Source organism: Dicentrarchus labrax, unplaced genomic scaffold (genome assembly GCF_905237075.1).
Source record: "Dicentrarchus labrax unplaced genomic scaffold, dlabrax2021, whole genome shotgun sequence".
In the NCBI taxonomy this organism is placed as follows: Eukaryota; Metazoa; Chordata; class Actinopteri; family Moronidae; genus Dicentrarchus; species Dicentrarchus labrax.
Window position 1 is genome coordinate 10,031,141 of NW_026136718.1, and position 26,876 is coordinate 10,058,016.

The 26,876-nt window shown below is 39.7% G+C and overlaps 1 protein-coding gene across 3 annotated transcripts in view; it reads left to right on the forward strand.

Moving 5' to 3' along the window:
- dennd1b (DENN/MADD domain containing 1B) overlaps positions 1-26,876 on the forward strand; it is a 105,068-nt gene that overhangs the window by 61,004 nt on the left and 17,188 nt on the right. For all 3 annotated transcript variants that reach the window (XM_051377386.1, XM_051377385.1, XM_051377387.1), the window contains 8 exons: positions 278-378; positions 2,673-2,718; positions 4,338-4,439; positions 13,548-13,673; positions 17,857-17,958; positions 23,916-24,006; positions 25,157-25,197; positions 26,674-26,709. In XM_051377386.1, coding sequence (XP_051233346.1) covers positions 278-378; positions 2,673-2,718; positions 4,338-4,439; positions 13,548-13,673; positions 17,857-17,958; positions 23,916-24,006; positions 25,157-25,197; positions 26,674-26,709 — 645 coding nt within the window. The remainder of the gene's footprint in view (positions 1-277; positions 379-2,672; positions 2,719-4,337; positions 4,440-13,547; positions 13,674-17,856; positions 17,959-23,915; positions 24,007-25,156; positions 25,198-26,673; positions 26,710-26,876) is intronic.

Genomic DNA, 26,876 nt, shown 5'->3' on the forward strand with positions numbered 1-26,876 from the left:
TTCTATAGACTCTAGCAGTGCAGAAACTTAGTGGAATAAGTTGTAGAAATGCATTGTAAAGAAAAAAAAGACAAGCAGTTTATTTAGCTCAAAGTTATTTTACTGTTTTTTGACTTTTTCTTGAGACTGAAATCACACAAACCTTTGGTTAAAAAAATTTAAACTACCAGTAAACATACAGCATGAATGGGTATTTTTGTCTTTCCTTTACTCAGTTTTTGTGCTGCCTTGGAAAGTTGTGTTGAGATTGTCCTCTTGCTTCTTTCTCTCTCTGTAGTTAACTGCATGTGTCCACGGTGCGGCTGCTCTGCTCTTTCCTATGTACTGGCAGCACATCTTCATCCCTGTGCTGCCCCCGCATCTTCTGGACTACTGCTGGTAAGACTGACCACCTCTGAAACCCACATACAGATACGAACACCATCAGGATCATCATCATAAATGTTTACACCCCCTCTTTTTTTCTCTCCCTCTTTCTCTCATTTTTTAGCCACCTTCCGACACACGCACAGTCACACACACCTGACACGTAAACACACACCACACCATGTGTGCTGGTCACGCACCGAGCTCCGCTGCTAAAACCTCGGTGTGAAAGTGCAGACACACATGTTCACACTTTCTCCCACCCGTTCTTTGAGTTGCTCTCACGATTTCTCTCGTGGCGTGCCTTCTCCTGTGTGGCCCCTCAACATAATGAACGGCCCGGATCACCTTGCTCCATATTTCATGCCAGTGCTAGCACCACGCTCTCATCATGTTAGCCCTCTCAGGGGTTCATTACCACCCGTCCAACGCATATCCAACAAATCTGAATGGACTTGATTGAAACTGAATGGAGAGTAGAAGTAACAGCTCATCTACAAATCTACACGCGTTCAGGTTAACTTCAGATCTGAACATATAAAAAAAACAAAAAACGGCAGAGTGGGAGAGTCAGCTTATGTAAAAGGACCTGTTTCTTGCCGAATCATTGGTGATAGCTCATACAGTACAGTGCTTTACCATAAGGGACACATCAGCTTCTAAAAGCTATTCATCACTGACAGTAAAATGTGATTTTCAACACTCTGTGAAGACTCATCATTATCTTATTTAATCACAGGGGTGTCCTCCATGCGCTGATTAGATAACTAAGTTATATGAGATGCTCTGTGTGCATGTATCTGAGTAAATGTTGATGACCGTCAGTGCTGTATATTCATGAAACGGACAAGATGGTGGCTAAAGTGCAGAGCTACAGGCCTGCTGTTTGTTTTGCTGTTGCTTTAAGTCGATTACAAGCCTGTGGCTTCTGAATCATTCTGGCCAGGAATATACTGACCCAAAGCTATCCGATTATTGCTGCCTCTGTAAACCTCATCATAAAAATGGTTTCTATTATTTGACTGTTTTTGTTGATTCTGTTCATCTTGGTGGATGGGAAACGTACTCTATGATTCAACCTTTCCTTGCCACTAACTTTCAATATGAAGATAAATATCACATAAAATAAGACTGGCATTATAATAACTGTGCAAAGCATATGTTTGTAGGGAAAAAGAAAACATTTGACACTTATAGCCTTTAGCTTTCTAGGAAGTGTTCCAAGTCTTTATATACTTTCTGAATCTACTGTCGTGTTAGAGGAAATTTTAATATTATTACAGTTGTCACATTAGTGTTGTCAGTGTTCTTCTGTAATATTTTCCAGAGTGTGGCAGTATTAGACAAAGTGTACAAAACAACTTTAAATCACATTTTAAATCTTTTAGCCACAAGTCGCTGACTAAAAATCAAAACAACTCAGAGGCAGAATGAAGGAGAAACTTTTCTCTTTTTTACCTGGTAACTTTTTAAAAGCCAGTCCACTGGCACCAGATCAATTTACCTGCCCTACTACACACACCAGTTAATCTAATGTTTCCCATTGTGAGAGATGGTGAAATAATTTATTTTCTCTGATTTTCAGTCAGCAGCTGTGTCCTACATGTAATATGATTGGGATAAAGAACAACATATGGATGATAATCAGTTTTGCTGCCTATGTCACAGTTATGTTATGTCATGGGAATTAAAATATACATTTCCCATTAGCTTCAATGCAGCCAATCTGTTGCATTACAGTAGTTTTTACATAAACTCTAGCAGTTGATGAAAAAGGTTTTACTTTAAAAAAAAGTCTATGCTTTTATTCTTAGCTTTTATCATTTAGGGAATTTATTACATATTTTTGAATGATCTATTGAATTTGTGTTTTTAAAAATTAATAATTTATTCTATAAGATGTGATGGCATTTTTGATTATTTAATTAAGTTCTATTGCAGTCAGCTCTTATCTACAGATTGCTGTAGTCTGACCAACTGTCAGACACCCAAACAGCATTCAGAGTACAATTATTTAAGAATAAGCAACAAATCCTCACATTAAAAAAGCTGTGATTTATGCTAGATATAGCTTGATAAATAACTAAAGATGAATCAAATATCAAAATAGTAACTGAATGTAGATTCTTTAGATGTAGATAATCTGTTAATCAAAGAATACTCTCAACATGAAGTTTTTTTTACTTTTTCAGATGGGTGTGTGAAATGTGCTGTGCTAGTGTAGCCTCCAGATATATTTCGTTACTGCATGTAAACATCTGATATTGATATTGCTCACAGCTTTGTTTTCCTCTCTCCATCCACAGTGCCCCCATGCCATACTTTGTGGGAGTTCATCTTAGTCTGCTGGAGGTATGTTAGTTAATCTCTGTATTCATATGAATGTGAATGTATATAAATGTACATCATTATACTGTATGTGCATAAATTTACATGCTGCTGCAAATTGATGTATATATATGTGCAAACTCTGTAATGTATATCAAATGTCAAAAGTTGATGTTTCCTAATTTGCATCAGATATATACTGAATGAATTTCAGGGTGTTTGTCAGTGGATTTTCTCAAAAAGAATAATAAACTTACATTTAGGGAGGATGCTGTAAATTTATATAGTCAATTCCTAGTTTTAATTCTTTGTATATATGGTCAACTAATGCCCCACCTGGTTTGGTGAATTGTGCTCTCAATTTTGGTGTATTTGAAATTTCAGTAAGGCAACTTTTGGCACCTCCCAGACATTGAATCAAAAAAATTGACAGAATGTTTTTTCCTCTTTATCTCCCTGTCTTGCTTGTGTGCATTCTTAAGCAGAAGTACAAAAGACAGAGGGAGAAAGGCAGAAAAAGTATCTGCAAACAAAGAGCTTTTCTACTTCATTGTTAAACCCTGCGTGTTGGTTGGGGGACAAACCGTCACCAGCACTGCTGTTGTGTGTGAATACATGTTGCAAGCACGTGCACATTTGCACTTGTGTGTAAGTGTTAGTATGTAAGTGTTTGTCTGTGTGCGTGTGTAATTGTGCCAATGCATATGTTGTAATGCACATGTGTGTTTGTGTGTGTGTTTGCGTGTGATATTTGTCTGACAGTTGCGGCAGTGGCAGTATTTATCACACTCTGCATCCGTGACAGACCCCCTTTCCGCCACTACATAATTAGTCCAGATCAGCATGTGAGCCTCCACTGCACAGGCTGTCACAAAAGTGACAAACTAGAAATTCACACACTATGCTGCCTCCCCCCCACACCTGCCTGCATCCTGCACCACACTGAAATAATTGTTGAATTTGTCGCCATCAGGATGCACACAGCACAGCACAGCATCACTGTGTTGTTGTTGATGCATGAGGTTTTGGTGCTCTGGAAAATCTTTGCACAATCCGAATGTTCTTCTCAGTGCCATTTTTCATTTTGTGAGAGTGTGTGTGTTATAGTAAAGATGTTCTAATATATTTTTTACTACATGCCATTTTTCACCGTTAATTGTAAAGGAGTGTGATGACAGTGTGGTTTTAAATGTGACCTCTGTTTTTTTTTTCTTCCTGGGGCTTCAGTACTGAAATGACTTTGTCTGCTGGGAAACACACCTGGCTCACGCACAAAATTTCAAACATTAACTTAATTAGCTATATTCTCTTTATTATTTAAAATATGTAAAACATACCTGATTCTGTCAGTGTTCAAAAGTAAACACAATTCATTGCTATATGATAGCAAAACACTAATATGTACACTTATAATAATAATAATAATAATAATAATAATAATAATAATGCTTCAGCTCCGTTATGTAAAAGAAGAAAATATTTTTTTAATTGTTAATATTACAAGAACTCCTGCATGCAAAACTTGACATGTTTTAATGATATTTATAGGTGGGGATTTAATCAATATTTTGGATCAATTTTTTTTAAATTACTGTGGCAGTGTGTGCACTGTAGCTAATAACACTGAACATTTCCTCCTTTAGAGAGTACGCGGTCGATCACTGGAGGATGTGGTCATTCTGAATGTGGACACCAACACCCTTGAGAGTCCCTTTGACGACCTGCACAACCTGCCCGGTGACGTGGTGAGACAGACAGACAGACAGACAGACACACACACACACACACACACACACACACACACACACACACACACACACACACACACACACACACACACACACAGATACACACCTGCACCTTCCAGAGTTTCTCAACTTTATTGTCTCATTACAGATGACACACAGAAGGTTCATTTTTCCTCTTTCACATCTCACTTGCACAAATGCACATTTCTTGTCCTCCAATGTACTGTCATACTCAGATACTCACGCCCACGTGCACACGTGAAAAACACACACAGACAAACACATACACATGCAGAAACTTGTCAAAGTATAGCTCTGTCCCCTCCCCACATCATTAATGACTGCAGTACTGGCTCCTCAGATTGTGGCTGTCTAAAGTAAACTCCCGTCGCGTCGTATGACGCTTGAAGGCGAACAGCATTCCCCGACCATCAGAGGCTTGTGGGAAAATGTGCAACTCCCTTCCCTTCATCTCCATCCATTTTAATCATTATTTCACAAAGTCTTGCATTTCTGCCTGCCCACTGGCACGTTTCTGAGAACGAGAGATAGGAGGAGGGAACAAGGCAGAGAAAAGAAAAGAAAAGGCAGAGATGGGTGATTTTCTAGGGGGAGCGAGTGGGAAGAAGGGGGCCAATTACCAGTGTGGGCAGTGAAGCCACCTGCCAGTGCATCGTCTCTTTAATTAATGGAGCACTGACGCTGGTCAGTGCTACAGGAAGCATCACCACAGCGTCAGGGTCACTCGCACATTTACACACACACACACACACACACACACACTCTCTCTCCTATATATTCACACACAAACCCAGAGAACAACACACGTGATTGTCTTCCCTGTCTTTGTCGAATAGGAATCTGTTTGTTTAGCTGTTTTTCAGGGTGTGTGTATTAAAGCTCCTCTGTGAGGTACTGAGATCCTGCTGAGGCGGCGGACGCACGATTACCCACACTGCTAACAGTATATTCTCAGGTTCCACCGCCTACCAGACTCCTGCCCTACCGACAGTATATAATTCAATCCAGTGCCCAGCAGACTCCAGACCTTCTCACACTCCCACATTTCTCTGGTTCACCTGACTTAGCACTGCTCAGCCTACTACGACTGCTAGCGTGCGTTAATGCCTCCTTACTACATGCAATGGTGGAATCTTTCCTACATTTTATACAATTACCTGCCTACTTTTTAACCTGTTTGCCTGTCTGCCTTATCGCCTGCCTTACTGCCTGGCTGCTTGAGTTTCATGACACCTGTCTGCCTTCTTGTCTCTCTCTCTCTCTCTCCTCGCAGTACTTACCGCCAGCCTGGACGTTTCTTGCACCCGCTGTTTGCTTCTCATGCTTCTTTGCCTGTGTGCCTGTCTGGCTACAGTACCTTCTTCTCACTTCCTGCCTGCTTGCTTTTCTGCACCCAGGGACTCGAGTCCTAAATTAAATTGCAAACTGAGTTTGTCATAAAAAGGAGTCAGGGCTTTTGAAAAGCGACAGAAGCAGAGAGAAAAGCCTTTGTCTTTGCCGTGTGATAAATTAAGTGGCAGCCTCAGAGCCTTTTTGCTTTGATCCCCTACTCACCATTTTTCCTGACTAATGACAGAACATAGCCCACATATCATGTCAAATTACACCACCTGAAACGGAAACTTCACTGGCATTAATATATTTATTGCAACAAATTGTTGTTGTTTTTATTCCCATTCATTTTTTTTTTCCCTGTCTCCTCTCATCTTTTCACCGGGGCTAGTAGATTAATAAGGAAGCGAGCAGGTACTAATTGAGTGGAATTCCAGGTCTCTTGTTAGTTTGCTTGTTAGTGATGAGGACATGCCACATGGCATTTGATGTTTGTGTTTACACACAAGGAGATGTTTGAGGCATTGTGCAGTTTGTCAAACAGAGGCCTGAAATCTTGATTAATGCTGAGAGATTCTCTGCCTGGGCTGAGCTGCCGTGCGTTGTTTCTGAGCTATTAAAACCACTCTTCGTTTCTCTCTAATTCTCACTGTAACACTGGCTACTTAACACTGGCTTTATTCAGCGTGAAACCGAAGCCTTGAGACCTATGAAGTAATGATTATTCTCACTTTAAAAGCCCAGTATCACTTTGTATGAATATATAAAGCATGAAATGGATTCAAAGGTAAAGGCCACAGGCAATTTTTGGGCGTATTTTAAGTCTAACTAAGAGGGAAAACAAAGCACTCTGATGTTGATTTAAGCAAACCTTTAGAGATCCGTCTAATTATGGCAATGCAGGCTGTGAGCACATGTGGACTCTATTAGGTGGCTCGGCTGACCAGTGGCCGTGCTTTTAGCAGGTTCAGAGTTCACAGTTGTCCCGAATTAGCCGCCCTCTTTCAGACAGGATCCCTACACCGGCTCCACTAGTGCCCGCCCCTTAATGGTCTTTTCCCGCAACTTCACACATAATATTTTAGATTTATTGACTATTACAAATGCTACCATGCCAGTAGCGGTTCCGTTTTGCAGAAAAGGAAAGATCTGAATAAGAGAGTAATTGGTAGCAGGTCAAAAAAGGATGCAACAATCTTTTGAGAATAACTTCAGGCATTTTTTTAATTGGAAACATCATATGAATCAAAAGTCTAATATTAATTGTACTTTTGTTCTGGATTTGTTCTTGTATTTTTAAATGCACATGGCAAATAAATGTAAAGTCTCTTTAATTTTTTGTTTTCCCTTTTAAGTTGTAACATGCTCTTATATTATATATGAAAATCCATCTAAATGTTTCCTATTTAAACTAATATATTTTGGTATCTTTGTATATAAAATAATGCAGCTCAAGGAACTATTTAGTGTCTTTCTTTGAGTTTGTGCTTTTCTTTTGTTTTCTGTTTGAGATAAACATTGAGATATTATTAGAAAAATAGATATTTTTTAAATTTTACGTGTGTATTTTTAGCAGGATTTTGCATATTTTGAGGTTGCCTAAGCTGAACTGAAAGTTTCAATAGTTTTTACACATTAATAAGTCATACTAATCTCAGAGAGACTGTGCTTGTGTCAGTAAAATCAATATGTTGACAAGCACAGTGAAAAGAAATACTCAATAAAAAAAACTGTAGTTATTCCCTGGAAGATCAAGGTATTTTTGTTTCTTTTTCTGAGATCCATGGTTCCCCTTCCACACAGAGATTGTGCTGATAAAGTTATAATTGGCTTTTGGTTGGTGGAGCTGTTTACCGCGCTAGTCATTAAAAGTATCCAAGAATAGCAAATTAGGAGTCTGTTAATTCTGAAAACAAACAGTGTGTGACTGAATCAGATTTTTATTTGATCCTGGCAATTGATCTCAAACCAATGACGGAAGGATTTTTTCATGTATTATTCTTTCTGTGCCACATATTCAAGGTGAGGTGCTACAATGCAGCTTACATCTTTATTTTCAGATGCTCTCTCACATCACAGCCTAATTCCTTCTATTCTCCTCCTCTCTGCCTCTCGCTACTTTGCTGACACCGTGTACCCATACATTCCTAGCCTTCATACATTTGATCATTTGTATTCCCAATAAAGGGGGAAATTTACAGCGTACACTCCTACTTCCTGTATTTCAAGCCTGCATTTGGAGGTTTACAAATGAATGAGGGGGTTGCGGTTGTGTCTGCGCGCCTCTCCTGAGATCACCTGGCACACTTAATCAAACATCGCGGCTTTAATTTGGTGTTCAGTTTCCGATGCTCCCAGAAAACAACATCTACATCATCGTCTACAACAGAGTACAGCCGACAGCAGGCAAACACTCACACATGCAGATGCACAGACGCACACGGAGACACCTACATGTTGTCGGCCAGGAATGTTCATCAATGACATTCAGATCTAGTTCAGGAGTAAACTTCTGCTACTCACAGATTTTTGGTTTGTCCACCAGATTCCCCCATTTTTCAGTTTAGATACAGCCAAGTGTGTTTCATTTCACTGTTGTCTTCCCAGTATAGCGGAGCCACCTACAGTAAAGCCCCTCACATGCTGTACTAACTAGATGGTAGCTCAGTGCTGGGAATGTGGTTGCTCCACCTCAGTTACATACTGTACTTTACCAGAAACAGTCTCGGCGTCTGCAACATATAATAACCATCTCTGAAGTATTTGTTTTGGTTATTGTTCTTGTGTCTGTACTTTTACCAACTGCTCATTTAAAACATAATTTTACAGGTTACGATTGTTTTAAATAGCGCTGAACTGTGCCTACACTCTCTCTGCAGTGTTAGCAGCCCTTCATTTACTCATGTGGAGTTTAAAAGCTGCACTTCATTTTCACATACTCGTTCTGCCGGCGGTTCACTCTGGATTAGAAGTCAAAAAGGGAGAGCAGCATCACCCACTGCGTTAGTTATTGAAGTGAGAGATGACATTTAGCTGTAGTTAATTATGTATGCAAAACTCAGCCGCTCAGCTGCTATAAGAGGTCAGCTTGACAAAGTAACCCCACACCGGGGAGAGTCTCATGGCAATGAGATAGCCCTATTAAAACACACACACATTCTCTCTCTCTCTCACACACACACACACACACACACACACACACACACACACACACACACACACACACACACACACAGACCAGACTTTTTCTCCCCCCTTGCTTTCTCACTCTTTTTTTATTTCGCTTGACTGATGTGTTGTATTGCATGTGCTTAACAGCAGATCAACATACTTAAAAACTAAATTATATTTCTCAGTACATGCCTTAAGAGTTTTTTTCTATATTCTAGTCTTTCTCAATTGTTCATATTTATTTCATCACATCACTTTGCTAATTTAATAATCACCAGAGTTCATTTTGCTAGAAAAGACTAGAAGTTAATGATCTTATGTGGTTAGTTATGAGAGATTGTAGTTGACTCCCCCATCAGCTTAAGTAATATCCCCATTATTGTGCCGTTTTACCGTAAGACTGAAAATAGAGGTTAATTTGAAAGAAATCATAAAACTATTTGTTTTAAATTGAACGAATGAATGAATTTCAGAGATTCCAGCTTGCATGCTCATTGTGTACATGTATGTGTGTGCATTTGTGAGAGTATATGCCGGTTCTCTGTGTGTCTTTGTTCAGATTTGTGTGTGTGTGTTTGTGTGTACGTGTGTGTACAGTTCAGACTGCAGCACATCAAAAGAAAGTGGGAGATTTTCATAACTATTTTTTTTCTTTGTAGTTCTTTAATTGCGTCCCCATGGCTTTCTTTCCCTGGACAGAATCTTAAACAAAACATTCTTTTTTTGTGAGAAGAAAACCCAACTTTTTATTTATTTATTTTTTTTAACAACAGACAAGTGTCAGGGTCGTTATTTAGGAGGGTTTTTTTATGCTCTGGTGAAAATTTAGAGGAAAATTCTAAATATATATTCAGTTTTGTGTGTAACTTTTCTATACCCTTTTATTTAATTTACTCAATAATAAATATAAAAACTGTCAGCCAGCCTTTTGTCATGTTTTTTGTTTTTGTTGTGGAAGATAATGTCCAACAGTTAATAAATAACCAGATCAATGACCAGGTTTCATATTTAGTGTGGTCTTTCTGATTATATCGGCTCTTTGTATAGAAGTAGATCTTGCTGTCATGCACAGCATAAAGTGATAAAACCATGATTATTTTATCAGGTTGAGTTTTAGAGTATAGCAATAGCTGTTACAAAGACAGTGAGAGGTTTTTGTCAAGCTCACCATCAGAGTAAGTTAATTTGAAATTCTCCAAAAGCTGGTGTAGGTGTAAATGTACTATACATACACTCTACATACAGTACCTGCGTATTGTGTTTTCACATGCATGTGAGTATGATACGAGTTGGGATATTTGTAGCAATACGCTAAGGAATCGTTTTCGTGCGTGTGTACACATGCATGGGCACATACACACAAATTCGCACAGATGCATGGTGTCACCTACAGTGGTATCATCCCTTACAGTCAGGCAGGGATCATCATTGCACCTGCTAATTACCATCTCCAGCTGGAGAGTTAAATGGAGATCTGTTCTATGTCTGACCTTTGACCCCATGCTCTTTATGTGACGCACTTCAAACCCTGTTTGGGCCTGGCTGGGCTGGGCCTTAATGAGGCCCCATGTCTGCCCTCTGTGGGCTGTGCGCTTTGGATGCCCCGCTTTCATCCCCGACCATCTTCCCTTGATGTAAATTGAAAAGATCACAGCTATGGGGAGAAGACCTGTACTGGAAAGGCCCCTCTGCATAGATTATGAATATCATAACTCAACAGTTTTTTTTTTCTCCCTCTCCCCCAACCACCCACTCCCCTCTCTCCTCCTGCCACCCCTTCCCTGTACAATGCTATAGTTCTAATTGGACCCAATGGGGGACTCTCTGCCTTTGATCTCATCACCGCCACTGTGACTTTACACTAAAAAATGTCACTGCCAAATTGGGTTATCACCTGTAGAGCCTGGCCTTCCTCTGATGCCTGTACGCATCTCGTTAGCTTCACTCAAACTGTAGAAGTTAATTAGTTTGACAGAGCCATTACCGTGGAGGCATACCTGATGATTGTGGCGTAGGCGCCATTTTCAAAATCCAACTTCTAAACACACATTTATTTTTGTGTCGTGTATGTGAAGGAGCATGCGGTAGACTGTGTTTCATTTTATCTATTAGCAAAGACAAAATTCTGGGATTTGTCATGTACTAATACTATATTTGTTATATATGACAATTTAATTAATCACCACGTGTGACAAAAGAAGAATATTTTCATCGTGCTTAACCTTACTTGTGAATAAATGTGAAACTTTGAACTTATTGCTTTATCACCCATTTTTCTCTAACGCTAGGAAACAAAACACAAGTGAAGTGGTGTCCCCACCTCATTAAAAGTGTTTGCCACTGCAGTGCTCCCACCCTTTCAAAGCTGCTGTACAGAACTCTATGTGCAGAGTAAACTCCGTTATCCCAATCTTCACTGACAGTCTTTGGGGTATGCCTCCCCCACTTAGACTGACATTGTGTTCGCTTTGATTCTCCCCCCGAAAATAAGACAGTTTAATGATTTGCAAGGATGAAAAAAATCAGTGAAAACGCACATAAACATGAAATATTAATTCCAGAAAGGGCTTTACATAAACATAAAAGCATTTAGCACAATGAGTGAATATGGAGATGACACTTGTTAATTTATCCGTGATAAACTTCCTGTTTGATGCCTGGGAGCATTTGCAATGGCAGCACAGGGACGTTGTGGAGAGTGAGAAAGCCCAGGGGAGAGGAGTCGGCGCTGTTCGTTTTGTCTTTGTCCCAGTTTAAGACTGCCACTCTCTCTGTCTCGCTTTCTCTCCTTCTCTCCCTGCCTCTCTGTTTCTTTCTGCCTGTCCTTTGTATGAGCTGTGCTAACACTTTGCTTCTCCTCCCTGAAGTTTTTCATATAGGCTAATTGCAGACACCAGACCGCGATATCCCTCCAACGCTGCAGCTACACAGCATGATATATTTGGCCACCTCTGATTGAAATAGACCTGATCAAAATTTTATCACATTTTTTATCACATCACAGAAAAACTGTGGTCATTTAATGGTTGACACAACCTCAAATTTTCTCCTGCTTTCATTTCTTCTTCCTACTCTTTGTGCCCACAAATACTGCTACTACCAATTAAAACTAATAATATTGATATATAGAATTTGTTGTAAATGTTCTTTGTAGCTTTACAGAGGTGGACAAGCCAGACAATTAACACAGAAATATATGTGACACCACACACACCAAAAAATGTTGCACTGTATTAGGAGGTGATTGAATGGACTGGTGAAATATGCAGTGCAGTGTTAAATCTAATCGCAGACTGCTAACTAAAAATGTTAATTACTCTGTTCTGTTCTGTTCTGTTATTTACTTTATTAGTTATGCATGTGCAGTCAGTTTTCTCACCCCGTATTCAGACAGCAGAGTGGTGAAGGTCGAACCTTACCTGATGAGCATTGGCTTAATCTGCCTTGTTATTGTGCCCATGAGCAAGACAACAAATCCTTACCGGCCACAGCTCTGAAGGCAACACTTTTCTGAGTTCCATATACAGAGATTAAGCATTGATTTTAGACTTTTTAGCTTATTATATGTTGGTATGGAGTCTAGAATATAAGATAAAACAATGCAAAGTTATTCAGTGAGGAATTACAATTAATCAGTTTTTCCCTAATTGAGGTAGAAGGTTAAACTTATAGGTTTTTCTTTTAAAATGGTGATTCAAGCTCGTACTACTGCTAACAGCCCACACCAAACTGCATTACAGTAATCTAGACCTCCTGTGCAACCCAATCAAACGTTGTGCTTTTGTGCTAAGCTGGCACAGCCCACACAGAGAGCAGCAGTCCCTCGCTATCTCTGCCTCCTCCTCGCTCTGCCACCACACAGTCAGACTACTGCTGAGCAGGTGAGGAGAGCCTCTTGACAACTTCCTTCCCAGACTCCCCAGGGCCCGTTGGCCAGGGTGAATCTTTTGTCATCCTAAAACAAGCTCGGGCCTGCTGCTCCTCCACTCTCGCCTGGAGTCCTGGAGACAGAGCCAGGAGAGGGGAAAATAATTAAAGACATTTTATGTCAAGAGTCCCTTTCTAGAGGGAGTTCGGGAGAGCCAACAGGGGAGGGGAAAACAAGGAGGACTGGAAAGGAAAGAGGAGGAGAGTAAGAAATGGAGGGAGAAGCGAAAGAAGCAAGAAGTTGATGGGAGGAGAGCGGGGGTGGCAGCATGGAGAGAGAGGAAGAGCAAGGATGCGAGTTTCCATTTCCTCTCTGCTGTCCCCTCCCTCTCGCCGCCCCCCGTCCTCAGCTCAATTAGCAAAGCAGCAGGTGCTCTCAGCAGCACAACAGATAAGCTTGGAGGAAAGGCTGAGGCTTTTCCCTTTCTTTTCTTTCCTTTTTTGAGATGACCTGCAAATGTGATACTTCACACCCAGAATGGGCTAGCTGTTTCTTCCACCAATTTCAGAGGTGATAATTTAACTTTTACCCCTCCATCTTTCTATTTCCCCCCTCCCACCTCTCTCTCTCTCTCTCTCTCTCTCTCTCTCTCTCTCTCTCTCTCTCTCTCTCTCTTTCCCTTCCCCACATTCTCTCTTTATATTTTCTACCAGGTGTCCTCTCTGAAGAGCAAGCTGAAGAAGCAGTCAACAGCAACAGGAAGTGGTGTGGCGAGGGCTTTCATGAGAGCGCAGGCCGCTCTGTTTGGATCCTACCGAGATGCCCTCAGATATAAACCTGTAAGGATCCAGTCATTAATCACTACCAATCATCTCATAGCATTGTTGTATCATATCATAATAAAGCCTTATATACTTAAAGGGCCCTAAAAGAGTTAGTGACATCTAGTGGTGTAGTAGCATATTGCTCCTCCTCGCTTCACCCTCCCCGTCCAAGTGTGAAGGAGAAACTACGGTGGCCGTGAAAAGCTAAAAAAAAAAAAACATGCATCTAGTGTTTAAGCTGACCTTATTTTAAGGCTCAGTTCACCCAATTACAAAAAACATAATTGTAAACATAACATAACCGAAACAAACATCTCACTTTCTTTTAGTGGTACCAAGCCCTGCAGAGTTTTGGTTTTAATAGTTTTGAGATATCCATCTCTGAGATTTTTTCCTCCACTGCAATACAATGGATGTCTATGGAAAAAAAACATTTCAGAGGAAAAGGTCCCCCTTACTCTGGATTATCACAGACAACAGTTTTTTATTGAAACTACTCTTTTAAAATGATTTCCAGGTAAACTGTTCACAGTTAGGATTGTCCAAATAAATGTTTTTCCATGACTGTGAGGACCTTGAACAAAATTCAATTTGTATCCATTCCACTGATGTGGCAGCAGAAATCTCAGAGCCAGATAAAAACCTAAACGTGAGAAGAGTGTTTTCTTTCTGTAATTTGACCATTTAGAATAATCTGAGACTGATCTCTGTACTGGAAAACAAACAAAAACATTACAATTTACGGATTAGATATTGTGTATAAAGGCCATAGATTGTATTTTTATTCACAAGCAGAAATATTCACAGACATGAATATAATATATTTGCTCCTCCGACTGTGTAACACGCAGTAGTGATCTCAGTTTGGGTTAGGTGAGTCAAATTTCACTGGAGTCTGGTTGGACTGGGGCAGTTTTGACTGAAAGTAAAAGGTGTGTTTTCAGCTGGAGCGCAGAGCTAAGGTGGGCCTGTCTGAGGCAGTGAAATGTCAGAGGAGCTGAAAAGAGTCAGGACGTTCCCTTTGAAGATCCCTTTTAGCCACCTTTGGTGTTTTACTCTCCTTTACTAAGCCCCCCTAACATTTCTTTTCTGGATCTTTTCTGCTTATCAAGTCTGAGTCAGAGCACAGCAAACTACAGCATGTCCTGTTTGTCAAATAGCGAAGCCTTTGTTCCTTTGGCTTTGAGATTAATTGGACTTTGTGGACTCCCGGAGTCAAGATGCTACATTATTGATGCTGTCTCTCTTTTCTCTGTATATAGACAGTATACGAACAAACTGCCTCCCCTCTGACACAAGCAGTGAGACTCAGTGTATGTGTGTGTTTGTGTATGTGTGAGCACAACATGCAGTAATTTCTCAGTTCACACACTCACATCGTGTTATCTTTTTAGAATCTGAGAAACTGAATAAAAGCCATGGAGTTAACATACATGCGCACACATATGCACACGCAAAACTGTGCATCTGCCTTCACGGAGAGACTGATGATACTCCCTGTGTTCGGATATTTGTGGAATATCACTCTGCTAGTTATTGTTGTGAGCTGAGGAAAAAGATCTTCCTAGACAGAGCTGAGCCGAGCGCCGTGGTTCACAGGCCCATATGCCTCAACAGAAGGAGGGGTGTGGATGCTTGGTGGGAGTCTTGCTGAGTTGTAAATGAAACAATACTGGAAAATGATAATGAGTTGAAAAGCAATCAGCTGATTAGAGCAGCATTTCTTAGGTCATCAGTTTCAGCTCACATTGATGGTCCCCCAGGTGCTTCTCACCAGCAGAACACATGTGTCGGGCAAAAATAACCTGAAATAAGCAACTTATATTACCACCATTGATGAAGCCATTTCGGGTAGGTAGGTGTGCATATTCCATAGCTGTGGGTTCACAACTATTTAGAGGTAGAATTAGAAGTTTTACTCAAGAAGGCATGTCACCAGTTCACATCATCCAACTAGATGTGAACACACTTGGTAGGGGAGGTCGGGGTGCCATCACATGTTCAGAAGTATTGAAGATTATTTTAGACACAAAAGGTTACACATTGCATTGTCTCATGTATAACAGATCAATGTAATGTGTTAACATACAGTAGGAGTCCTGCACACGCACAGGTCTGTATCAAGGTGCAATTTGTTTTTTGGAAAAGGATCATTTTGAAATGTCTATTTCAAGAAAAGTGCCATATGTTCAAATGCACATTTCAAAACAGCTGTATAAATTAACGGCTCAGTTTGGTTTGGGTTTGTTCAACCATAAGACAACCTACACACACATAACACACTCAGTCCAAATATATTCATAGATTTCCACTTACTGCAACTTCAGTTCCTCCTAGATCACAACTTTCATCCACAGAGAACTGCCCACTTGTTCTGACATTTTGAACAAATCTGCTCAAAGATGAGTTTCTCTTTTTGTATAATTGTTTCTGTGTAATGGTTTACAATCTCTTACTAAATCATTTCATAATACCTTTTTTATATATAATGTGCATTCATGTTATACGTTGTTGTCAGGCTGAACATGAAACATAGTACATTTGTACATTCACACTTACTTGTATTGTTCCATACAAGCATACAAACAAATTTAGTCCCCCACTGGAGCTCCCCTCACCAATTCTAACAGGGCTTCATAAATATTCTTCTCTACATCATGGAGTTGCTTTGTTGTGTAGTTGTCTTCAGAGATTGTCTTTTTTTTAATGGCCAAATAATATTTGATCAATTCTTTTCATGTCTGTAAAGTAGGGGCTTCAGTTTTTTCAGTAATAGCAGCCTTGGAAGTTAACAAGTGCTGCTCACTGGTCACTCTGCATTTACTATAAAATGACCTTTACCCTAAGCGAGGCACTAAACCCTTACTATTACTAATATTAGTGCCACCAAACCCACATTTTGTTTCTAAAGATACATTTATACTAAATTAATTTTATTGGATACATACAATTAAGACTTACTGTAGTTGTCACAGTCTTTCTTTGTGCTGGCCATCCTTGGTGATACTCTCAGAATATATAAAATTAATGTTCCTCTAGTCTTTTTAAAGTCCTTAAGATACTAGTTTTAACTACTAGTTGGAGTCCAGCAGCAGTAGCAGTTGGCATTCTGTGCAGGCCTGTGTGAACTAAAAGATTTTGTCGGATACTGCTGTGTACACAGTGTGTGCAAAGTCTTAAAGTTGACTGTTTTTTTTTTAGCAGCAGTTAGTTGTGAGTCTCAGCAATGCTATTCAGTTTTGTTTGCTGCAGTATGGTCCAAGGCTGTAGCAGCCAGATGGAGACTGCAAAGCTGATTAACTACAACAAGCTACTTTCAACTTGGCTTTTTACGAGAGAATACGCCTTAAAAACTTTTAGTGATGTAAGTGGAGCAGTACTCCTGTGATGTAATTTGGGCCACTGGTATCATCCGCCCATCCTCGAAAAATGAGGTTAGTCTCCGGTGTTGTTAAGTTGTTTTTATGTGCCACACTGTGCTCACAGCCTCGAACAGACAAAGCGCATTGTTTTACACCAGAAGAATTTAGAGCATCATTGAAATATGTGAGAATTATGTTAATTATGAGAAAACATGAATTGAAAATGACTGTGGGGCTGTTTGTGATTGGCCTGCAGTGGTTCTGTTGTCATCCTCCGTGTCTATAGCTCACAGGCCAAGAGACATGATGTAAGAAATAGTAATAATGTGATAATGTGTTCATGTGGAGTACTGGGGAGTTTACTGGGACACTGTCTTCTGGTCCGGGGGAGATCGTGTGCGCTCTGCCAGCGGAACTGTTTTCTGTTTTTTTTTGTTGTTTTTATGTATTCTTTCGATAGTCTTCCTTCTCCTTCTTCCTCTTCCTTTCTCTTTCCTTCCTGTCCCTCTTTCAGACTCATTTTCTGTTTTCAGGCCCACTCCGCTCACTAATGAAGAAATCAGTTGAAATACTCCTTGGTTAGAGAAGACTTTTTTAACAGTGCATAATGAAAATAGACATGATGTGAGCGTCATAGTGCTGTGAATTATATTATAAACAACATTGTTTATTTTAGACCCCCTGCCTGTTAAGGCACCAAACGCATCTGCCTTCATTCCTCTGAACTAAGTAAACATGGTGAAAAACAGATTGGTACAAAGAAAAGTGAGCCAAAATGAATTAATCTTAATTGTTTATTTTAATTTTTGCCAATAATGTCTCTGTGGACTCCTCAGGGGGAGCCAATCACTTTCTGTGAGGAGAGCTTTGTGAACCATCGCTCAAGCACCATGAGAAACTTCCTGTCCATGGCTGTCAACCTGCAGCTCTTCAAACAGGTACAAACAGCTGTCTGCAAGTGTGTGTGTGTGTGTGTGTGTGTGTGTGTGTGTGTGTGTGTGTGTGTGTGTGTGTGTGTGTGTGTGTGTGTGTGTGTGTGTGTGTGTGTGTGTGTGTGTGTGTGTGTGTGTGTGTGTGTGTGTGTGTGTGTGTGTCAGAGATTCTGTGAACCAACATTAACTTTTGGTGAACTATAACCAGTAAAATTGATCCGACCCTAGAAAATGTTTCAGTTCTACACATATTTATCATTATGCGTACAAACTTTTACTCATCATGAGATCATAATTATGTATTAAAAAAAAATCTGCTGTCACTTACGTGGGCACACTGACGGATGCACAGCTCTATCTGTAAGCTATAGACAAGCACAAATAGAAAAAGATGACTGAGTGCTTATATGGTAGGTTACTCTGTCCTCTCCCATCAATGTCAGGTTATTTTTGAGCTGTTTATTTTTTGAGCTGATTTTTTATTTAGAAGGGTGAAAGTCTTCATTTTTACAGATGAAAGTTTTCTCTCAGCACCCCTTGTGCTCAGCAAACTGTCAACTGGGTAAAGTTAGCATTTAGTATCTTGACAGTTCAGTTGTTTAGAGTGAGGAGAAATGAAGAAGAGAGAGGCCTGGGATTATAGACGGTTATTGACCCCAAGAAACAGTTTACTGTGGTTATCTCCCAACACACATCTTAATGTCTCTCTGTAAGCTATATTTTGCCACGTGTATAAACAAAACTATAATAAGTTATAAATGCTTTTACTTTAGAAAAACATATCAAGGCTGTGTTCTGTCTTTAAGATCTATTCACAAGCCTGTAAAAGAAAAAGGTGGTATGGATTTTAACTTGGTCCTCTGAAAATTGAATTTGCAACTCCACTGTGGTCATATTTGTATTTATGTGCAGTGTTTGTAGAGGATATATGTGTGTGTTTGTGTTTGTGTGTATGTGTGTGTAGCAGGTATGCTTTATTCATGTGTGGTTACACGAGTTTCCCTTAAAATCACTCATGTTTACTTAATATGTTTTCCCCCCCAAATCCCTTCAGCAATACTAAACTTAGCCGAGCCAGCGTCGAGCAGAGAGACACCTCTGGCTCCGGAGAAAATTTCCTCTCACCCCTTGAATTTTTCTTTGTGCTCTCTGACCCGTGATAGTAGTGTGATTTACCCCCGAGAGTTACAGCACAGCGGCCCTCAATCAGCCTTTTGTTTCTCTGGACACTCTGCCCCGTCTATAATTTTCCCAGGCAGAGCAGATAGCAAGCAGCAGTTCAAAGCATCCTCCCGGCTGGCTCCTGCCTCAGCGGTAGCATTGGGAAACAGGCCCTTATCTCCTCCTCCTCCTCTCCAGCACGGGGGATGGGGTGAACTTATCTCCTCCACTCCTCTTTCGACTAAAGTGAGAGAGGCCAGCAGTCCGCCCGAGCTCTGCTCTGGCCATGACCCATATCCGCTCCCAAACAATACTCAACTTGCATGACCACACACATGCACTCATTCATTTTTATATACATAAGAATGCACTCTGGGACTGGAGATGTTTGGATTTTTTCCAGTACTTCTGCTGCTTGTTTTATTATTTATTGTTTTTATACCAAGTGTTATTATATTTTAAGCCTTTTGTCCTGGTATGCTTCTATAATCCAATATATTGTCTTCATTGTCAGTATATTGCACATTATTTATAGGCCTGTAAGTAGGACGGCTGTCTTATCTGTATTCCCCCTAATTAAATAACACAAATAGCATTTGGCCACATACAGTGAGTAATAAATGTTGGCTGCTATTTTATTTGTCATATATAAAAAAATGATTTAAAATTAAATTACGAATGTTGCATTGCTGATACTACAATAAATTAACTTTTTATTTTGTTAATTATGTTGCTAGTTTTTGTCCCTATTCTCCAGCTAAAGTGAACAGTTTGTGCTTTATGTCCCAATGGGATTGTTGACAGAGGGGAACCACAGGGCGTCATACAGTCGCTGCCATTTGTAAGCTTGGGTAGTGTAAACAGACAGGTTGGGTTGCTCAATTATCAAGCAAGCAATTATTAGTGCTAGTTAGTCTGAATCTGCGTCTCTAATACAATATATTCAATGGTGTATGTCCTTTATTCACTTCCACACAATTTCTTAAGTGTAGGATTTGTCACTGTCAGTTACATGTCAACAATACTAGGTCAAACCTGAGCCAAATTCAAACCATATTATTGGAATTGGTTGAGCACAACACACATTACACACACGGTGAAGCACACACGCAAAATATTGAGGTGTTACCTGAGTTTGAGGTGTCGCCATCTCGGCAGGAAATTGCTTTTCTACAGGTGATTTTGTTTTCATTCCTTGTAAAGCAGCTCTTTTGCTTCATGATCAGCCACAGCATGGAATTGATCATGTAAATTCAGGGAAACATTATTAATACTCCAGGAGCTGAATGACCTAGTGGACAGAGAGACTATTGTGTGCTGTCACGTGACATTGAAGGCCATCAATAATTTTCAGTACTCCTATTGAATCTATGTATTATTGTAAGAAGATACTTACTGTAAGTTGTTTTGGATAAGAACGCTTTCTAAATCACAAACGTAAATGTAAATGATTCTTATTTATATTTTTTCTCATTCACATATATCTAAGCTGTTGAGTATATTTGAGTCCTATTATATTGTACCTCTGTGAAATACAGACACTAAGCCTACCATAAAATAATTATATACACATACACGCCTCTGAAAAATGTCAGTTTCACCTTTTAACACACTTCTCTTCTGTTCCTGGACGTTGTCCTCTCTGCTCGGTCCAACAACCCATCCTGTGTTCACAACAAGTGGGAGAAGTCTTCCAAAAGAATGCGGGGGAAAGCCTGTCGACATTAACCTGCTTCCTATCAACCATCCTCAGCTCCTACACACTTAAATTCTGTGCTAGAAGAGAAGATTCAATGAAGTCTCTTCCTCTTATTGACAAAACTAAGGCATACACAGTTTTATTGAGTCTGTAGGGGGACTTGTGCTGTGATGATTTACTGCCAGGAGCCTTTGTAGACAGTGTGCGTCCCATCAATCAATAATCATCTGTCATTCTCAGTGTATATGAATGCAGTAGCTGAGCTGTTGTCGAAAGGTGTGTCCTTGCAAAACCAAGTTATCTGATTTAAAATCTGAACTCGTGGTTGCTCTGTCCGCTACATGGGGTTCATAAGACTCCATATCACAGCAGTTACAGTGAGCAGGAAAACGGAACTGTATTACAACCAATGGGACTGATGAATAAAACTAGGTGCCACCACTAAAGCCAAAAGTGTTAGTAAGTGTCAAGTGTTTTGAGATGCACAATGGCTGTTAGATGCTGGTTTTAAAAAAATGTTTTTCTATAATACATTGGGGTCTCAGTAGTTTATTTGAAGTCTTATGACCTGTATAGTTATTAATAAGTTAATGGCCTTAAAAATATGTTATGCTATACCTTTTGTTTGATCAGTCAAGGAGCGATAGTGGTTGCCACTTACTCTCCAGGCTTCCTTCCTTTTGGCCAAAATTGTATTTCCATGCTCTACTAACTAGCAAAGATGGTGGCAAGCTGTAAACCCAAATCCAAACTTCCTCTCAGAAACCTATGAGTGACGTGATTTCCGCTATATCCCTGAGTATGTGCAGTTTATGGGCTAAAATTCCACAAATGAGACCCAGGTTGCAAAAAAAAAAAGACATTTCCTTTAGGTTCTCCATGTATATCTCTGTAAATGAACCCCTGTAGAGTTCTAATCCCAACTTCTGGCTCCACAATTCCAGAGTTAAAATAAATCTAGACCACTGTGACCGAGCTGTGAGTGAGTCAATGTGCTGCTGGTAGCCAGATGGAATAACTCTCTACTGTCTGCAACTAAAACATCAACAGGAAACAAGATGACATGTAGACATGAAGAGATGGAGCAGGACTCATGTTGAAGTGTGGAACTCATTGTGTCTCAATCTGTTCTGCATGTTTCGACTTAACTTTATTCACACATGTAGTTTGGGTTGAGTAAACGTCAAAAACTATTGAAGTGAAATTATTGTCTTTGTTGTTAATGAAGTCAATTTGTTTTTCATATTTGATTATTGGGTCTCCTACACTTTGTTTGGATGAAGCTGGTCCTGATGTGATCCTAAACTGAAATTAATTTTTGTTTCTTTGAGAGAGTTTTTTTTTTATTTTAATTTTTTTTGTGCTTTCTCTCTCAAAACAAAGAAAATGAGCCCTTGTATTGTGTATGTGTGTTTGTGTATGTGCGCACTTGGCTTGCATGTGTGTGAGTGTGGGGTGATCACAGCCTGCCATTGTTGAGTAATGTCTAATTAAGGCCCACAGTGAGGCAGGTAATCTGGCCGGGGTGTGTGGAGGGAGTCGGGGGCGTGGGGGGGGATAAGTGGAGGCTTTGGCTAGGTGATGATTTGGGTTGATTATGTGCACTAATTGGGCCAGCCAAGCAGCGGAGCAGTGGTTGAAACCTGCAGTCTCACCTCTCATTAAAATGATCTAATGATGAGTTTCCAGCTCTTCTGACCAGAGGAGCGGGTGGCCGTGTCGGTCGCTAGTTAGCAGGCTGTCCCTGAGGACACGCACCCTAAAACAACCTACACTGTTGTAACATTTTGGACACACTTGCAGAGGTGGCAGTGGGCTCGCTACAGTTAAGAAATGATCTGACAATTTGTCACTGTCAAGTATTTTCGTTAAAAAGAATCGTGTACCATTTGTTGTTGTTCTTGAAAATATACAAAGGAGTGCTTGAAAGGTAGGAGGTGTTGATTGTTAATTAATGCAATCATCAGTCAAAATGAATTTTAGTCTTAAATCCAAATGCTTTATATATACTAATTATTTTGAATGACACCATTACTGGTTGTTAGCTGCTTTTCCCTCATACCTTACACAAATATACTCTGACAAGGTTAAAAACGATAGATTTTAGTTTAAGGCTGAGCACAAAGAACTGGAAGAAAGTTAGTTTTTCAGGACTTCAGCAGACCTTGACCTTCCCCACATCTTGAAAATGAAAGAAAAGTGCTACATTGCAGCTGCTTGTTTTTTGTATTTTTTACACCAGAAACTTGCCAAGCTCAAGGGTTTCACTGGAGAGTATTATTTCCACGCAGAGATTTGCTGATGTTATAAGTGATGTGACAGGAAACTAACAGCAACTTTGGGGTCAATGCGGTCGATTTAGCTAATAGAAAACAGTGCACCATGTGTGTGACTGATTGATCTACATTCACATAAGATGTTCTTCATGTTCAATATTTATATAGATACAAAAACTACAATACATAACTGGGCCTGTAAACTTCTTGGAAAGCTCTTATAATGGGCCAAAATGATAAGAAATGTGTTTAAAACCATTATTGACATCATTTGTTTTTCCTTTTTCCTTCCCCTCTCATCCTTGTTTTTATTTGGTCATGGCCTGTAAAAACCCACAATATATGTCATATGCTTTAATATCTAAAGAATGCTGTTGTTTTTTTATTGTGCTAATCACAAATGTCGAGCTATGTGTGTGTCAATGTATGTGTGTGATTGCTTGTACTTGCGTAACATATTTACATGACTTTGTGACTGTGCTCATGAAATGTGTAGCTGTCTTGGCTATTAGGTCGATGTTTATGAGATGGAGTTTTATGCGCTCCATGTTACAAAGGGAGGAAATGAAACTTCCTCATGTCTCAGACAGTGTGCAGCATGTAGTCTGCTGCCCTAATCCCTCACCTGCTCCACATTACTAAATCCCTATTACCTGCAACCCACCTAATCTTGGGATGTAGTTTCTGTCAGGTAGGATTAATAACACCCCACTGTGGCCTGAGTGTTTGAATCTGTGTGTAAGTGTATGTGTATCTGTTTAAGTGTGTCCACATCCACCTCCGCCTCCTCCCGTCTTTAATAAGCACGTTGTAATTTATGGTTGTAGTTCATCGACGGACGGCTGGCCAAATTGAATGCAGGCCGCGGCTTCTCCGACGTGTTTGAAGAAGAGATCACAGAGGGGGGCTTCTGTGGAAGTGAGTAGTGCTAGACCTGTCTCTGTCTATCAATTAGCCACATTATATTTATTTGACATATTTCATGCAGTAGGCAATTGTTGTCGTGCTTCAAAATCAGTGAACAAAACAAGGAGAAACCATTAAAGTTATGAAAATAAGATCTCTAAAACATTCAAACATACAAACAATCTTCTAAAACAATGATAAACTGATTTAAAAAGGTGGTAAATTATGTAGTATACTCTAGCCTTCTTGTATATGTTTTGTAATATGTTCATTTTAAAGCATTTCTGGTCCATAACTACTTATTGTTTGAGTCACATTTAAAGGGTGTTGTAAAGCTCTTTAAGTACTAATGGACTAATGAACTGTATTGTCTTTGGAAGAACTGAATTTAATTATTATTGATTTAAAAACTATAAAATTACAATATACTTTGAATTATGCCTTAACATGACTCTTGAGTGTCATTTATTGTTTAAAAAAAAAAAATAACTCATAGAACTCATACAAAGGTTACTTGTAAATGACTGAATGAATGATGAATGTGGCAAAAGAAGATTGACGAGAGTTAGCAATGTTTTGGCAGGATTGAGCTTTATTACAAGTGAAGACAAGACACCAGTCTTGAAATCCCACTGGAGTGCTTAGACAAATTATATTGTTTTGATCATATTACTTCAGGTTTGAGTTGTATTTACAGGACAAGAAAAAATAAATGCCATCCAGATGTTGCAGCTTAATATCCGTTGTTTTATTTGGCTTTCAATTCTGATACTGACCCAAACCCACGCTGTCATCTGTAATTCTGTTCTCTAAACATTTGATAGCAAACCCTGGATACCATAGAAAAAACCTCCACTATGAAACTAACAATAATAACCTCACTCAACCATGAAAATTTTACTTAATTATTATTGATTATATGTCAGAAGAGAAAAGAAGAAAGCAAATAATACCAAAGAAATGTATGTATATTTTACAGTCTTTTATCAACCACCTGACACTGTGACTGTCACTGTTTTTCCTGTTCGAAATGGTTTTGTCTACAATTTAAAATGTGTCACTGTATAATATACATAGTTGCCTTTGCTTTGCAATTTTAATACAGTGTTATCAAGTGCAAAATGATTTATTAATATTTCCTGTGTTTTATGCTTCCCTCCAGGTAATTCAAGGTCTTACCAGCAATGGATGCACACTGTAAAGGTATCCACAGAGCGCCCTGCATATCATACCTAAATGCTTTTATCTTATGGCTTTTTTTTCTTCATGTTTCACTCATTTTATTCCCGAGTTATATTTAATTAAAAGCGTGATTGACACGACTCAATGTTTGAAGTCCTGGTGTTGCCTTTGGAATGAAGGGGGCTGCCTGAATGTACAGATCCAGCGCGAGTGCAGTTTGGTGTGTGAAGCGGCGCGTGCAGCAGGACAGTGGAGACAGACAGGGAAGGGAGACAGAAGTGATTTGACGTGACAAGACGTCCTCCGACATGACATGTTGATCTGGCAGCAAAACACAGGCGTTACTCCGCTGAACCGACCCAAGAACATAGATCTCTCCCTCCTACTTCATCTCCTGTCTCTTTTCTTTCTCTCCTTTTCTTCCACTATCTATCTCTCTTTATCTTCTCTCTCACTCTCCTTCTTCTCATCTCTGTCACAGCCCCCCCTCTGTCTTTCTCTCTTTCTCTCTCTCTCACTGAGTATCTCTCCCTCACCCTCCCTCTCTCCGCATGCCGTCAGCTAAGGCTGAATTAGTTCTCTAGAGTGCTCTTCAAAGGTTTGTTAAAGTTCACATTTCCTGACTGACAGGGATCTATAAGAGGGGCCTTCACCTCGGCCCCTCTCCTCCTCTCTCTCTGCCGACTTCTGAAACGCCGTCTGCCATTTACTCTGTTTAGCCGTTTAGCCGATGCTTTGTGCTTACACTAAAGACCAAACAGAGAAAAAGAGTGAGACGCCAAATGAGAGATGTAGCAACTCAGGGCGAGAGAAAAGAAGACATGCACAGAGAGATATTGGGTGCCATAATGTCAGTCTGCAGAACTCAAAGTAGAAATCAATCACACACAGTCCCTTCCATCCCTTTTAGGCTGCTTCTAAATAAAAACCTCCTGAACGCTATGAATCATGCAGTTTATCATGGCTCAGCGATATGATACTTTGTCTGGTGTCACCATTTTTATAGTGAAGTTGTATTACAACACTATTTACTGCCCCAGAGGGAGTTTTGCTTTTGTTTTGATATTGAAAATGTGTTCTGTGTGACAGCTGAGGGGGTGGGGAGATACGGTAGAAATAATGAACACATTATTTATACAGTTACTGTACATCACAATATGACAAATGTATCCAAAATAATCAAACTGATTGCCAAAGCAACGAATAGTGTTCACCTGTTGTGCTTTACGTGAGACAAAACTCCTCAATCAATCAGTTTTTTGTCAGCTTTTATCTTCAGCTCGCTCTGAGCCATTCATGTGGAAATTTGGTGAGATTGTTGTAGTATGATTGCAATAAAAGTAGATAAACATTAACAGTATTGCTGAACCCTACCTGTGTGCATATATGAATATTTAATATAAAAAATAATTACTTTGAATGTGTGTGTGTGTGTGTGTAGAAGCTCACCCAAAATGCCTCTAAGTGACTGACTAATAATTTCTGTGTTTATTATAGAGAGGAGGAGCACTCTTCAACACAGCTGTGACAAAGGTACGTTATTCTGCAAAACCGCTTCAGTCACATTAGTGTAGTTTAATGCGCCGTTTTCTTCAATATGTACATAACTTGAAACATCAAGTCCTGAAAATCCCTTGAAATAGACCCCATTTGACATTTTGCAGGTTGTTTTGTAAAAAATTAATCAGTCTGTGAATAAA